The following is a 13,838-nucleotide window of genomic DNA, read 5'->3' as shown; positions in this document are numbered from 1 at the left end:
CGCCCACATTTTTGGGTCACGCCCCTCCCCTACTATAAAAGGTCCCGCCCAAGGCCGGGGTGAGTTAGAAAGTATCTTTTTGCTCACTAGCGGCTTCCTTAACGAGTCGACTAGTGACAAAGACTTTCGGTTCCTAGCCTGTTTGCCAGAAGCCATGGTAAGTATACGAAATATTTTCAGGATTTTTTGGGGGGGGGGATTTCACTTTTTTTTTTCCTAGTCTGGCTTTCCATTTAAGGAGAAAACATCATGGATTTCCTGTGTTAAAAGCAGGAAGGCATGCCTATCTACGTCAGAGATAAAACTTGGGCGAGTTAGTTTTTTTTTAGGCTGGAGTTTCCAGAAACTTTCAGGCGGCATCAGATGGGGACATTCCGGGAAGTCTAGTGTGTAAAAGTAACTTTTTCAAACTCCGATCACCATGAATGAGAGTGTAGACTTGGCAAAATATACGACTGTATCTAGCAGAAGGTGTCTGGCCCTTTCTGCTGTGGGAGTAAAGCGACCCCGTGGGGGGTTAAAGAGCAATAGGTAAGGGAACTTGTGAATGGGGAGGGGAGGGAATTAAGCGGTGTCCCCCTCCTTTCTGGCTGGCGGGAGCCTTTTCTCTGAATCCGAGCTCTCGCGAGGGAGCGCCTCCCGGCACTGAATTTATCAAAAAAAAAAGAAAGTATTTCCGCCTAGAGCGCTGTGGGCACCCGCGTGAGGTCCTCTGGCTCTTTGATAGGACACGTGTCTGCTTCGATGCACAAAGCTTGGGAAAGCTCATCTCGGACGTTTCGCGCATCACGAGGTGGGGTATTAGGGCGGCAGTTTGAAACTTTATGCAACAGGATGCCTAGACCAATCCCAGTTCCCTCTTGCTGGAGAATCAGTAGAGCCCGAGGACCTGCATCTCGAAACTTCACTGCGCCACGTTCTTGCTACCCATGTGCTAGAAATGTAGCCTGTGCAGGCAGGCAGAGTTGCTTGGTCCGGTCCCTCCCTCTGTCCTTTCGGGAAATATGCGAGGCTTGGTAGAAAGTGCCCCAGAAGTGGGGGCTGGCGTGAGTCAGGCTAAGGAGCTGGCTGAGAAGAAGTCCGCATGGCAAAAGGGCGCTTTCAGCTGAGCACCATGTGCCTCGTGCTGGAGCCACCCGAGGCACTTTGCTCCCTTGGGTGGTAGAGCAAACAGGGGTGCCCTCAGTCATCCTCCAAGTGAAGGAGGATAGTACCTAAAGCCAGCTAAATAACTTTCTAAATAAATGATCTGTTTGTCTTTAAGATGCCGCAATTTATTTACTTTCGTTTACTTGTTATATATACAGAAAGAGATTGTATAAGAGATATATGATGTCACAGAAATTGACACGTACTTCTTCCCCTTCCCTGTCTGTAAAAAGAAAATAGCAGCAAATGCAATAGTTAATAATTTCCTTTTCATGACACCCCAAACCTGCTGCCCGAGACAATTGCCTTGCTCCGCTTAACAGGAGGGCTGGCCTCGCCTTACCTTTTCTAGAAAATGGGTCTGTGGATTTTTACTTAAGACCTTGGCCCAAATCCTTCGGGCTGCATTCTAAGGTAACACTTTACTCAAGGAAACAGGTAGACTAGGAGAACACCCCCCCCCAGCAAGGTTACTTTATCTTGCTTTGAGCAGCAAGTTATATCCAGCAGGGTAGCCTGATGGCATCATCTTGCTGGCCGCCCTCCTCCGGTGACTGCTGAGTCATTTTTCAGGGAAATGGGGAGGGGGGAGGTGTTCCAAAGAGAGCTGTGTAAAGGGGAAACTTCTGCTCTGGAACACCCAGGGGAAGTTTATGGAAGAAGCAGATGTTCATGAACTCGCAGGTTTTGAGGGTGACCTGCTGTGCACCTTTCCTGGAGAACATCCCTGTAGCACAGGGGTGGGGAATTTCTGTAGGAGGCCACATGAAAAATCTGAACTGTGTTCGGGGGCCAAACCAACTTTACTTAAAAATAAAATGAAACAGTGATGTTATGTGACTCAGCGGCGACGGGTGGGCCGGACAGGAGCAGCCCGCGGGCCACACTTTGCCCAGGTCTGCTGTCGCAGGTGCTTTTTAAAAAGATAGAAAGTGGCTCATCTTTCAAATGTCCATTGTAAAATGGTTGCATAAGTGGCTTTGGGTGCATTCCCCCTTCCCCTTTTATAAGGCTTCCTGAAATCCTCGTAATCTTCAGAGTTGAAGAATATCATGGAAATGGGCAAGTTCTGACTTGCCTGCCACCTGGCTTTGCATCTGTAAAGGGGCTTTATGGGACATGATGTAACGCCACCTGCAGATGGGCAGCACAACATTTCTTAAAGGATTTTTGTGACATATCCAGCCCAAGCCAATGATGGGCTGTGAAAGTATACAGGTTAGAATTGCTGTGTTGCATAACTCAAGAAGACTGCCGGGCGGGAAACACCAAAGCTGCAATTTGAACAGCAATGCAATGGTCGATTGCTCAATAACTTGACTTGAATGACAGATTTTTTGGAAAAAAAATATGCCCCCACCTTTAAAGGGGGAACATGCAGAATTCAGGGGTCAAGCACTAGGATTGTAAGTTCTGCAAAAAGCCATAGAGGAGCTATGAGACTTTGTATAGAAAGGTAAAGGCAGGATTTGCTGGTGAAACTACAGCATGGAATGTTCTAGGCACTTTAAGACAAGGATTTCTTTGCTTTTCTGAACTTTTCAATGGTCATGCTTTGAAAACCATAGAGGAGGCTTTCTGCCTCTGGTCGTCTACATGTTTGTTTTGTTCATGGATCCTGTGCTTCATCAAAGTTCCCTTCCCATGACAGGGCCAGCCCTAGCATTAGGTAGAATGGGCCAGTCAGCCCAGGCAATTTACATGGTAGGGAACGGCTCAGGCACTCATCCCCCTCTGTCAGTTAGAGCCGTGCCAAGCCCCATGGTCTTTCCTGCTCCCTCACAGCCACGGTGGAAGATGCTGTCCTTCATCTCCTGCCAAAATGATCCAGTCATACGTGGGGTGGAGTCTTGCCTTTGTCTTTGCTCGGACTACAATGGGAAGAACACACAGAGGTGATAAACCTGGAGTGCTCTGGCAAGGTGTCCCAGATAGATATTTTTAATGCACAGCTGAAGCAAGGCTGGAAAAGCTGGCCCTGCAGATGTTGGGCTCCAGTTACTATCAGCCCTCTAGTCAGTTCAGCCAGCAGCCTTGTATGGGGACAGTAGTAGTACATCAGTGTCTGAAGTATCAGATGTTTCGTACCTAGCTCCTAGAGAGAAACACTAGCTTGGTTGACTCTGGAACCTCAGTGGGTTAAAACACTTTGCTGTAGACCAGGGACAGGGAATTCAAATCTCCCACAGTGCCCCCTGGGGGAATGCCCAGCTGAGATTGCCTGGAACATATGTGGCTAATGGGATTGTGTGCCTACTGCCTATGCAGCCTTGGGCTAACTTCATGGTCCCCGAGTGCTTCCTGAAGGAGGAGCTGGTGAACCATGTCTGAATACTTTTGTACCTAGAAAACCTTGGCGGATGCTTTAATTTGGAACTTACTTGATGGCACATAACTATTATTAGTAATTAACTGTAGAACAGGAGCGGGGAGAGTATGTTCTGTGAGTTGCATGTAGCTCCCAGGGCCTAAACATAGCACCTCTGCCCTCCAAATTATAATTCTTTTCTTGGAAAAATACTTGGCTACTCTAGGGCATGAGGGGGCTTTAAAGAAAAATATTTTGAGATGAGTGGGGCCCAGGAGTGATTGCATACCTCCATGTTCCAGGGTAGATGTATCCAGTCCTCTGGAGGTTGCTTACCTTATTTTATTAGAACCTCTTCTGTTCTTTATTGGAAAAGAATTCTGAGTTCTGAAATGGAATGCAAGAGTGTTCTTAATGCTTTAGCCCTGTTGAATAGAGGCCCTTGGCCCTTTGCACTATTCAAAGGATAGTAGTGCTTCATTGCCTGCTGCTGCAAACAGTCTGTTTAGGGTAACCTCCTTCTTCTGCATAACTATAGCCAAATATTGCCTTGGCTGCTTACTGTTGGTTAAAACAAGCCTAATCCTGTTAGGACTACTAAATAGCTGGCTTTAGAACAGGTACTCATTTACATGTAGATAGATATCCCTGGAATAGAAGAGGGGAGATAAGGTGAAAACTAAAATGCTCTAATTACAGAAACTCTCAGCTGTAGTCCCATGGTTTTTATGGAGCAGCCTTGCCAAATCTGCCCTCACCCCCCACCCCACCCCTCCCCACCCCCCCACCTGCCATGTTTTGGATTACAAGAGTAGTTGTTCTCAGCAAGCATGCTTGGGGATGGTGGGAATAGGAGTTCAAAACATGGAGGAAATGCCCCCATTGGGAAATGTTGCTGGAGAAGTTGTTCATGGAAGTAGGCCTTTCAAGTCTTGCTGGAAGGGACCAGGAGTCCTTACAGATGCCTTTGGCCACAGTTTGTTCAAGGAAGCTGTCCTTTTATATATAATATATAAAAACCTGGTGAGATAATTCAAAATGCCTTCCTTTTCCTCCTTCGGCTCTTCTAGTTTACAAATTTCCAGTTCCCATCATTTGATAGTAATTAATTGCATACAACTACACATCCCTGGGCTATATGTGAGTTCTTTTGCCCCCTTGCTGCCCTTCTCTTTTCTCTCTGATAGCTGCCTGTTCATTAGATAAGCAACTCCACACAGCTTCTCTTGTCATATAGTTGAAGGTGTTGTGGGTGGGGCTCCGGCCGTGCCTGATAATGATATTCTGAGATAGTCAATCTTGGTTAAAATGTCCAGAAAATCCCTTTGTATACATCACCCTAGCCCAGTAGTTCTCAACCTTTTTTGAGTCACGCCCCCCCTTTAATAATAGCCAAGTAACCTGCAATCCTGCACCATGTTTGTATAAAAAGGCATTTTAATGGGATAAAGCCATCCCTTCTTAGAAAGCAGAGGCTTCTTTCTTCCCCAAAGGGCCTGTTTCTCATGCATACCTGTACACGCCAACTTTAACATCCTGCTCCAAAAGGTCAAGGAAGAAATTATTTAAGGAAGGTGACAACACAGAGAAGGTGAGCTGTGCCTCCCTAGAAAACACTTGGAGACACCCCCCTCCCCTTGGGCATTATGACTTCCAGGTTGGGGAACACTGCCAACTTGTGGAGGTGTTTGTGTGTGTGTGTATAAAAATGTAGAAGCAATGGTATTTCAAAACTGCCAGTATAGGGGTGGGGGGGTGGAGTTCAGCTGCTGATAGTCAGAGAGTACCCTGAGGTGATGGTGCCTCCACCACCTCTTTGTGTTTCTTTGTCTTTCGGGCAGGATCCTGTGTTGCTGCAGGCCCAGTGACTCAGACAGGGAGTCCATGCTGGCTCTGAGTCACTCCCAAGCCTTCCAGTACTGATTAGGAGGAATGAGTAACAGTATCTGGGAGACAATGGGATGGGGGTGGCTGTGACATCACACCCTTGGGAAGGGTGGCTCTGTTGCATCCTGCCAGGATCAAGGCCCTCTGGTGCAGAGGTGGGAACCCCTTTGGCTTGCCAGATGTTTATCCTTGCAGCTCTCATCAGCCTCACCCAGCATGACCCAGAATAAGGGATTGTGGGGATTTGCTATACTGTTTGAGCCTTCTTGGGAGCTGACATTCAGACTACTGTATCTAGAGAGCCAGTGATCTTGTGAACCTCATTTCTGCTATGGGTGGGTGAGCAAGCAAAGTGTGATTTAACTCAGCAGAGTGCTTTCTCATTGGAGCAGACTTGGGTCTCCTGCTCAGCTGTGTCACTCTTCAAAAACATTATTCAAGTAGGCTTGAATTATTTCAGATGCTAAAGATATCTGCAGTATTAGTGTGTGTACACAGACACACACAACCTCTTCATACCTGCTGCTGGCCGAAACTTTTGCATATCTGGGGCTACTGAGAATAAATTTTCCCGGAGCCAGTGTGTGACTAGGACATTGCAGCTTTGTGGTTTATAAACAAATGCCTCTGTTTTTGTGTAACAATGTTCATGCCTCTTGCCTAATGTTCACACAGTATTGCTACCCCAGTCAAATCCCTCTTGGCCCCTCTGTCTTGTCTCGCACAATAGCAGCTTCTGATTGCCCAAGCCTATTCATGTTTACTTGAGTAAGGTCCACTGCATTCTTCTGGAATTAATCCCAAGGGAAAACATGCCTGAAATTGCAGTTCAAGCCAGGCAGGATCCCAGCATAAGCTTGGTTTGGCCTTGGAATCCGTGCATTCAACAGAAAGTGCCAAATGCTTTGCGGAAGATCTTTTCTACCGACGTTTGCAGAAAACTTTCCACTGGTATCATTAGTGGATGCCTTTCCCTTAAATATATACCCTAGTCTTCCTAGGTATATGCACAGTTAAGTAGAGTATGGACGGGGAAATTTTAGGGATTTCAAGGCCTGATTTATGTTCTGCTAGAATGTTACGATCTACCAACTGGACCTGAATTAGGGAGAGAGAAAAAATAGTGGTGAATGGGCCAGATGTAGTTATAACTAAAGCATTACGCATGCACCCATGACCATTCATTCTCATTCTTTCTCTCTCGGCTCAGAAAGTTGCTTTTATTTCTGGAAGTGAGCCCCCACGTCTTCACTCACAAGTCCATTCCTTCATCTTAGCAGCCTCATTTGGGGTAGAAATGCCTTTTTCATAATTTCATTGTTAAAATAATTAAAACTCTGAAACCTTGGCAATTTACCATAAATTGCCCATCATTTTACCCATAGGTCTTGGTTTACCTTCTAGTTGCCGTTGTTGGTCTAGCGAAGAATGGAGGTAGAGTTTTCTGAAAGGCTGGCTCTATACTTGCTTTGCTTCTTTAGCTTGGCCTGACCACTAGTTTGTCGTCCATTCAGAGGCCTCATGGGAGTTACACGTCTCCTTCCAAACTGCAGTTCTCTCTGCTGTTTATCTATCCAGCATCTCCTGCTAAGCTGTTCTAAGGGAAGGGAGAGAGATAAGAAAGCTGAAAGTTGGAAGGGCGAAAGCAGAATAAGCTCAGCTGGCGGGTGTTACACAGTGACTAGATTGCTGTTTAGGCTCCAGATAGGGGAGGTGGAATGGTCAGCTGGAGCTGGAAAAGACTGGATTTTTTTTTTTTGAAGAGTGAAAAAAAACACTAGTTGTCTCATTAAAAAAAAAGCAGAGACTTTGTCTTAGCTAGCATTTTTCCTCTGTGGACGCTGCCAGCTTCATAAGCTTCTTTACAAGCCACTTTACCGTTCTGTGAGCAACAGACGAAAACTTTGTGAAAGTATTAAGTTCAAAACTGGATAAAACGTAACCACATTTTTCTGTTCTAGAACTACTTATAAAGAGTTTAGATAGATATATTTTTAAAAAAGGATTTCATGCATTTCAGTCTGTCAGAAACATGTCTTGTGACAAATATGGGAAAAGTGGGACAGGCCTCAGGCTTGTGTGATTTATTGCTGGGAGGGTAGGGTTGGGAGATGTTTTGAAATAGTTACACTAGTAGAGCCTGGTATACATGACATGTATTTGAGCCTTCTAAGCCAAGAGTTCCTTTTGAGTGCCACAACTGAGTGGAATCCAGGGATGTCCCATTTTAAAAATCTTGTTATGCAGTGGTTAAACTGCAGTACTGTAGTGAAGACTCTTTTCAGGACCTGAGTTTGATCTTGACAAGCTCAGGTAGACGGCTCTAGGTTGATACAACCTTCCATCTTTCTGAGGTCAGTTAACTAAGTAGCCTGAATAGTTAAATTGTAAACCACCCAGAGAGAGCTTTGAGCACTATGAGGTGATACATAACCAGCATGCTTTGCTTTTTAAAAATCTGTATATAGTTATCTAACTCTCTTCATGTGATTGGAATAATTCAGGGCAAGGGGGCAATTTTGTTTCTTCTGTTGTTAAACTACTGAGAGTCAGAAATCCTCCCTGAAGGACTGCAAACTAGCAACCCGCCCATCTCCAAAAAGCAGTATATGCAGATTTTCTTGCTACCCACCCCTGTATTGTAAAATAAATGGTCAGGGGATAGAATCTATTTCATAGATACATACCTACAGCCTTGGTTAAAATTCATGGAGCTAATGAAGTTGGCTAAAAAATGTCTGTTACTTTGTTAAAAAAAACCTTTATGGTGCTATAATACTATTAGCAGCAGCAGCATTTTCAAAAATTGGTGTATTTCCAAAGTATTCTTTCTAACCAATGAGAGCAGTAGTTCCGTTTTGACTTCTGAGCCTTTGGCATCTTTTCTACAAATTTTGAGTTCAACTATATAGTTTCTTACCTACTTAGTTGTTAGCAGGATGTGGATTTGTATGTTTTCCTCAGAACTAGTGCTGTGGATATTTTTGAAAACTCTTGTAGAAGCCTCTTTTCACTCCCAAATGCCATGCTGGAAGCAAGCCCTAAGCTGCCATTTCAGACACAGTGGTAAGAACTGGAGCGGCTGTAATGACTGGCCCCAGGTCTGCCAGGAACTGGTGGCTGAACGGTTACGATTGGCCTGCACCACACTGCCTGCTTAATAGCTCACCCAGAGAGAGTGAGGAGTCTCCGTCACAGCTGTGTTTTAACACTCCTGGAATGTCAGGGACCTTTGTAGCCACTTCCATATCGTGGTCCCCTTTGCATTAAGATGTCTAGTCATGTCCTACTGTCTGGGTCTTTTTCTGGGACCAGCAGCTTCCTAGCTGCGGAACTAATGTTACTTTATCTAATGGCTTCTCTTTCCAGCGTGAGTGCATCTCCATCCACGTCGGCCAAGCCGGTGTCCAGATTGGCAATGCCTGCTGGGAGCTGTACTGCCTTGAACATGGTATCCAGCCCGATGGGCAGATGCCCAGTGACAAGACCATCGGGGGAGGCGACGACTCCTTCAACACCTTTTTCAGTGAGACGGGAGCCGGCAAGCACGTCCCCAGGGCTGTGTTCATAGACCTGGAGCCAACTGTGATTGGTAAGCATGCAAGCCTTTCCATTTAGGATCTTCAGAAAACAGCTGGGAGAAAGGCAGGATATAAAATAAAGCTGTGTGTTCTACAAGTGGAGCTATAGGCTGGTGGTGAAGCACATGTTCTGCATACTGAAAGTTATTCTTGAATTCCTGGCATTTCTGGTTGGCAAGACAGTAAATGGAAGTACAGTGGTGCCTCGCTTAATGGGCACCCCGTTTAACAACGAAATCGCATAGTGATTAACTTTTTGCGATTGCTTTGCGATGTTCCCTATGGGGAAAAATTGCTTTGAGATGATCAGTACCCTGTTTCGCTTACCGATCATCGCAAAGCGATGATTTTTTACTGGCTGATTAGCGGTTCCAAAATAGCCGCCAGGTAAAAAAAATGGCTGCCTGCTGTTTTCTGGGACGGATTCCTCGCTTACTGGGCAGCAAAAATGGCCACCATATGGAGGATTTTCACTTAAAGTTGAGTCTGAAGCCCATAGGAACGCATTGAAGGGGTTTCAATGCATTCCTATGGGCTTTTTAATATCGCATAGTGACAAAATTGCTTTGCAGCGATTTTTGCTGCACTGATTATGGTCGCCATGCGAGGCACCACTGTAGTAGGAACCACCTCATCTTGGAAAACGAGTGCAGTTTAGAAGATACAGTGTTATGTTAAAGAAGTCCATGGTACAACTATGAAGTGAGTACCTTTGTGGTACTGAAGCTTGGGAAAGTTAGCTTATTTGTTCCACAGCTCCAAGAATCTGACCAGCCAAGTTGCTGGGAAATTCTGAGACGTGCAGAATTTCAAAGCCCTTTGTGTTACATGCCTTGGTAAGGTTTTAACTTGTGATAAGATTTGGTCACACAGTGTATTAAATGCCAAGGCTGGAGAAAAGAAGATAGAGGGGTGACAGATTAGCTGACTTCAGATATTTGGAATGGAGCATGTTTGTTTTCTTCAGCACCATTGAAGTAATGGATTCAAATTGTAAGGAAGGGGATTTGGGTAATATATTAAAAAGAACTTCCTGACAGAACTATGATGGTGAGATGGAGTGCCTTGGAAGTTGGTGGGCTCTCCAGTTTTTAAATTAAGTTTGGTATGGGCATCTTTAGGATGTTTTAGCTGTGGATGTTCTCCTTCAGCAGAGGTTGGTTGCTGAATTGTCAGCGACCTTTGTGGTCACTTCCAGATCTCAAGTTCTGTAAATCTAAGGCTGAATCCTAGAATACAGATAACAAAAGAAAGTTTCCCTCAGCCAATTTTGAATGCTGGAGGAGCTTGCCTCGTGTGTGTGAAACAGAGCTTGATGGCAGCAAGAGAGAAGTTGGAAAATACAAACATGGTACTTGAAGGAGGAAAGTTTATATTTGGATGCCCAGTGGGGCTGTCAGGAGGGAGACGTCAGGGTCTTAGTACATGACAGCCATATTGATTCCATTATGAGCCTGCCTTTTGTTTTGTTCTGCCCAGGGAGGAATGGCAGAATTCCATAATTCTGCATAAACTGTCCACACTTGGACAGTTTATGCTCTAGTTCCAGGGTCTCCAACACCCAGTCCGTGGCCTGGTACCGGGCTGTTGCCTTGGCAGGACCAGGCCACAGAGTCAGATCTGCATGTACAACCCCACATGCAGGCATGCCCCCCCGACATGCATGGATGGGTGCCCAGCCCACCTGTGCGCGTATGAGTGCACTGTGCATATGCATGGGTACCCTGCCCACACACACACACACGGACCCTGCCCCCCCCCCCCAACCAGTCTGCAGTTCAGAAAAGGTTTGGGACCACTGCTCTAGTTGATCCACCCTACTTACAGTTCCAGTCTTATGTACCCAATAATTTCTGATAGCAACACTTGTTTGATCGGGGTTGCACCTTCGCACAATGCCAAACAGTCTTAATGGCCACCCCTACTTGATTCTCTGTAGATGAAGTGCGCACTGGAACCTACCGCCAGCTCTTCCACCCTGAACAACTCATCACCGGCAAGGAGGATGCTGCTAACAACTATGCCAGGGGCCACTACACCATTGGCAAAGAGATCATTGATTTGGTCCTGGACAGGATCAGGAAGCTGGTGAGTTACTTATGCTGGCTATATGATGAGGTGAAATGTGGGATGGTTTTTCCAGCTTGAGGAAAAAATAAATAAATGTGCTTGTCATGCACACTCCAGTCTTCATAGGGGAAAAATGTTTCAGGGCATCATGATGCCCATGCTAAATTAAAAGTATTCAAGAGGGTCGTGGAGTAACCTAGAGTAGCAGGCAATTAAATTGGTCTGCAGCTGCTACTTGGATCACCTTTCTCTTGCTTCTTTATCCTGCTGTAGACCCTTTCCTAGACCCCCTCCCTGCCCCAGTGCTTGCATTACTTGTGTGAACCTGTCTCTTTCTTTTACTGCCTGAAAGTCAGGCTCATCCTCTCAGAGACAAGGGATGCATGCTTCTGTTTTGGACATCAGATCCTATAATCCCTTACCCTTGGTGATGTTGACTAAGGCCAAGGAGAAGTGAAGGTTCAAATTTCTGAACGGAGAAAGTTGCCAGCCCATCCACTACCTTTAGGGAAAGGAGAAGTGGCAGACATTGGATAAACTCCCCCCCCCTACTCCCCCCCCCACATGCTCTATGCTAGTACTTTCATATAAAAGAGCAATGTGGACAAGCATAGATTGACCCGAAGCATATGGGCTGAATAGGGTTGCTCAGCAAACCTACAAAACAAATAGTCTAGAAGTGGGAAATGTCCAGACTCTTGCTGGTCCCAGGTTTGGTCATGCTGATGGGATTAGAAAGTAACATCATTTGGAGGGCCACAAGATCCCCATTCTCTGTTCTAGTCCCCACATTACAGGTTATTGCCATGCAGAATGTGTAGCATCAACTTGAAATATGAGGCTTTCAGCCTTCTGATGGACTCCCAGTTAGGGCACCAATAAAGCTTTTCAGGTGAACATGCAAAAGCAATTCATCAATCCAGAGCACTCAGGATCTTTTAAAAAAAAAACCTAGCAGTAAGGATCTATTACTTTATTCCAACAGGCCGACCAGTGCACAGGTCTCCAGGGCTTTCTGGTCTTCCACAGCTTTGGAGGTGGCACCGGCTCTGGTTTTACTTCTTTGCTGATGGAGCGCCTCTCCGTTGACTATGGCAAGAAGTCCAAGCTGGAGTTCTCCATCTACCCAGCCCCCCAAGTCTCCACCGCGGTAGTCGAGCCCTACAACTCCATCCTGACCACCCACACCACTCTGGAGCACTCCGACTGTGCCTTCATGGTAGACAACGAGGCCATCTATGACATTTGCCGCAGGAACCTTGACATTGAGCGCCCCACTTACACCAACCTCAACCGCCTGATCAGCCAGATCGTGTCCTCCATCACTGCTTCCCTGCGATTTGATGGTGCCCTGAATGTAGATCTGACAGAGTTCCAGACCAACTTGGTGCCCTATCCCCGTATCCATTTCCCTCTGGCCACTTACGCCCCCGTCATCTCGGCTGAGAAAGCTTACCATGAACAGCTGACTGTCGCTGAGATCACCAACGCTTGCTTTGAGCCGGCCAACCAGATGGTGAAATGTGACCCTCGCCACGGTAAATACATGGCCTGCTGCCTGTTGTACCGTGGGGATGTCGTTCCCAAAGATGTCAATGCTGCTATTGCCACCATCAAGACCAAGCGTAGCATCCAGTTTGTGGACTGGTGCCCCACTGGTTTCAAGGTTGGCATCAACTACCAACCCCCCACGGTGGTCCCCGGAGGCGACCTGGCCAAAGTGCAGCGTGCCGTGTGTATGCTGAGCAACACCACCGCCATTGCAGAGGCCTGGGCTCGCCTGGACCACAAGTTTGACCTGATGTATGCCAAGCGTGCCTTTGTCCACTGGTACGTCGGGGAAGGGATGGAGGAGGGCGAGTTCTCCGAGGCTCGGGAAGACATGGCTGCCCTGGAGAAGGATTATGAAGAGGTTGGGGCAGACAGTGCAGACGGGGAGGATGAAGGGGAAGAATACTAATTTGTACTGGGGTTTTTTTTTTCTCGGCTAAACACTCCTGCCTCCTTCTGGATCCCTGTCGCTGTTCATTGTGTCAGTGCTCATTAAAAGTCGTCTTCCGCTGAAAGCGGTCTTGTTCCTTTCTTTACAGAACAAGCTCTGCCCTGTCTCTCTGTGCTATGCAAAGAGGCTGCGGGCCAGGGACCTGCTATGGTCTGGGGTCAGCTGAGAACATCTTTGCTGGATGACTGAAAGGGACTCGCTGGCCTGTTAACTTGGCAGCGCTTGAATAGTTGCGCGTCAGGCCAACACCAGCATTTGCAAACCAGTGAACCACACGGGGGCAATGACCTAGAAATCTGCAGCCCTTCAGTAGTTCCATGGTGACAAGGAGGGGTATCTCCTCCTCATCCAACACATGAATCCACCAGCCCAGGGCTTTTAATCTGGTTACTGCTTGCTGTAAGATTTTTTTTTCCAACAATGTTGTGGAGAAGTTTTTCAACAAGCCAGATTCTCTGAATCTGGTGTGTGTTTATTCACCCCTCATCCCCACTGCCACATGTATTAGAATATAGCTTCTATCATTCTTCACCAGTCAGCATTGCTCTTGACCAAGTGCTAAGCTGGCTGGGGATAATGGGAAGTGTAGTTTAACAGATTTAGGGATGCCAGGCTTGGGAGGCTCACCCTAAGGTATTGTGAAAATGAGATTCCCAAGAAGGGCAGTATTGTTTTTTTAAAAGGTCAAATTTACAAACACAAAAGCACAGTAAAGTGCTGTATTGGCAACTGGTAGTAAAGAATGCCACATTTTGATTAAGAACAGAGAATGGTTTACCACTGCTGAGCCTCGGTGACTTTCCATGGCTGAGCAAGGATTTGAACCCAGGCCTCCTGAGTC

General features: G+C 46.4%; 1 protein-coding gene across 1 annotated transcript; it reads left to right on the top strand.

The window, feature by feature from the left end:
* Nucleotides 1-13,061, top strand: LOC110073670 (tubulin alpha-1C chain). Its single transcript, XM_072990970.2, has 4 exons — nt 1-157; nt 8,714-8,936; nt 10,865-11,013; nt 11,981-13,061. Exons 1-4 carry the CDS (start codon nt 155-157, stop codon nt 12,953-12,955), a joined length of 1,350 nt encoding a protein of 449 aa, XP_072847071.1. The 5' UTR covers nt 1-154; the 3' UTR covers nt 12,956-13,061.
* The last annotated feature ends 777 nt before the right edge of the window (nt 13,062-13,838 follow it).

The sequence above is a fragment of the Pogona vitticeps genome, chromosome 2, assembly GCF_051106095.1.
Source record: "Pogona vitticeps strain Pit_001003342236 chromosome 2, PviZW2.1, whole genome shotgun sequence".
NCBI classification, from domain to species: Eukaryota; Metazoa; Chordata; class Lepidosauria; order Squamata; family Agamidae; genus Pogona; species Pogona vitticeps.
This window is presented reverse-complemented; position numbering and strand designations above follow the sequence as displayed.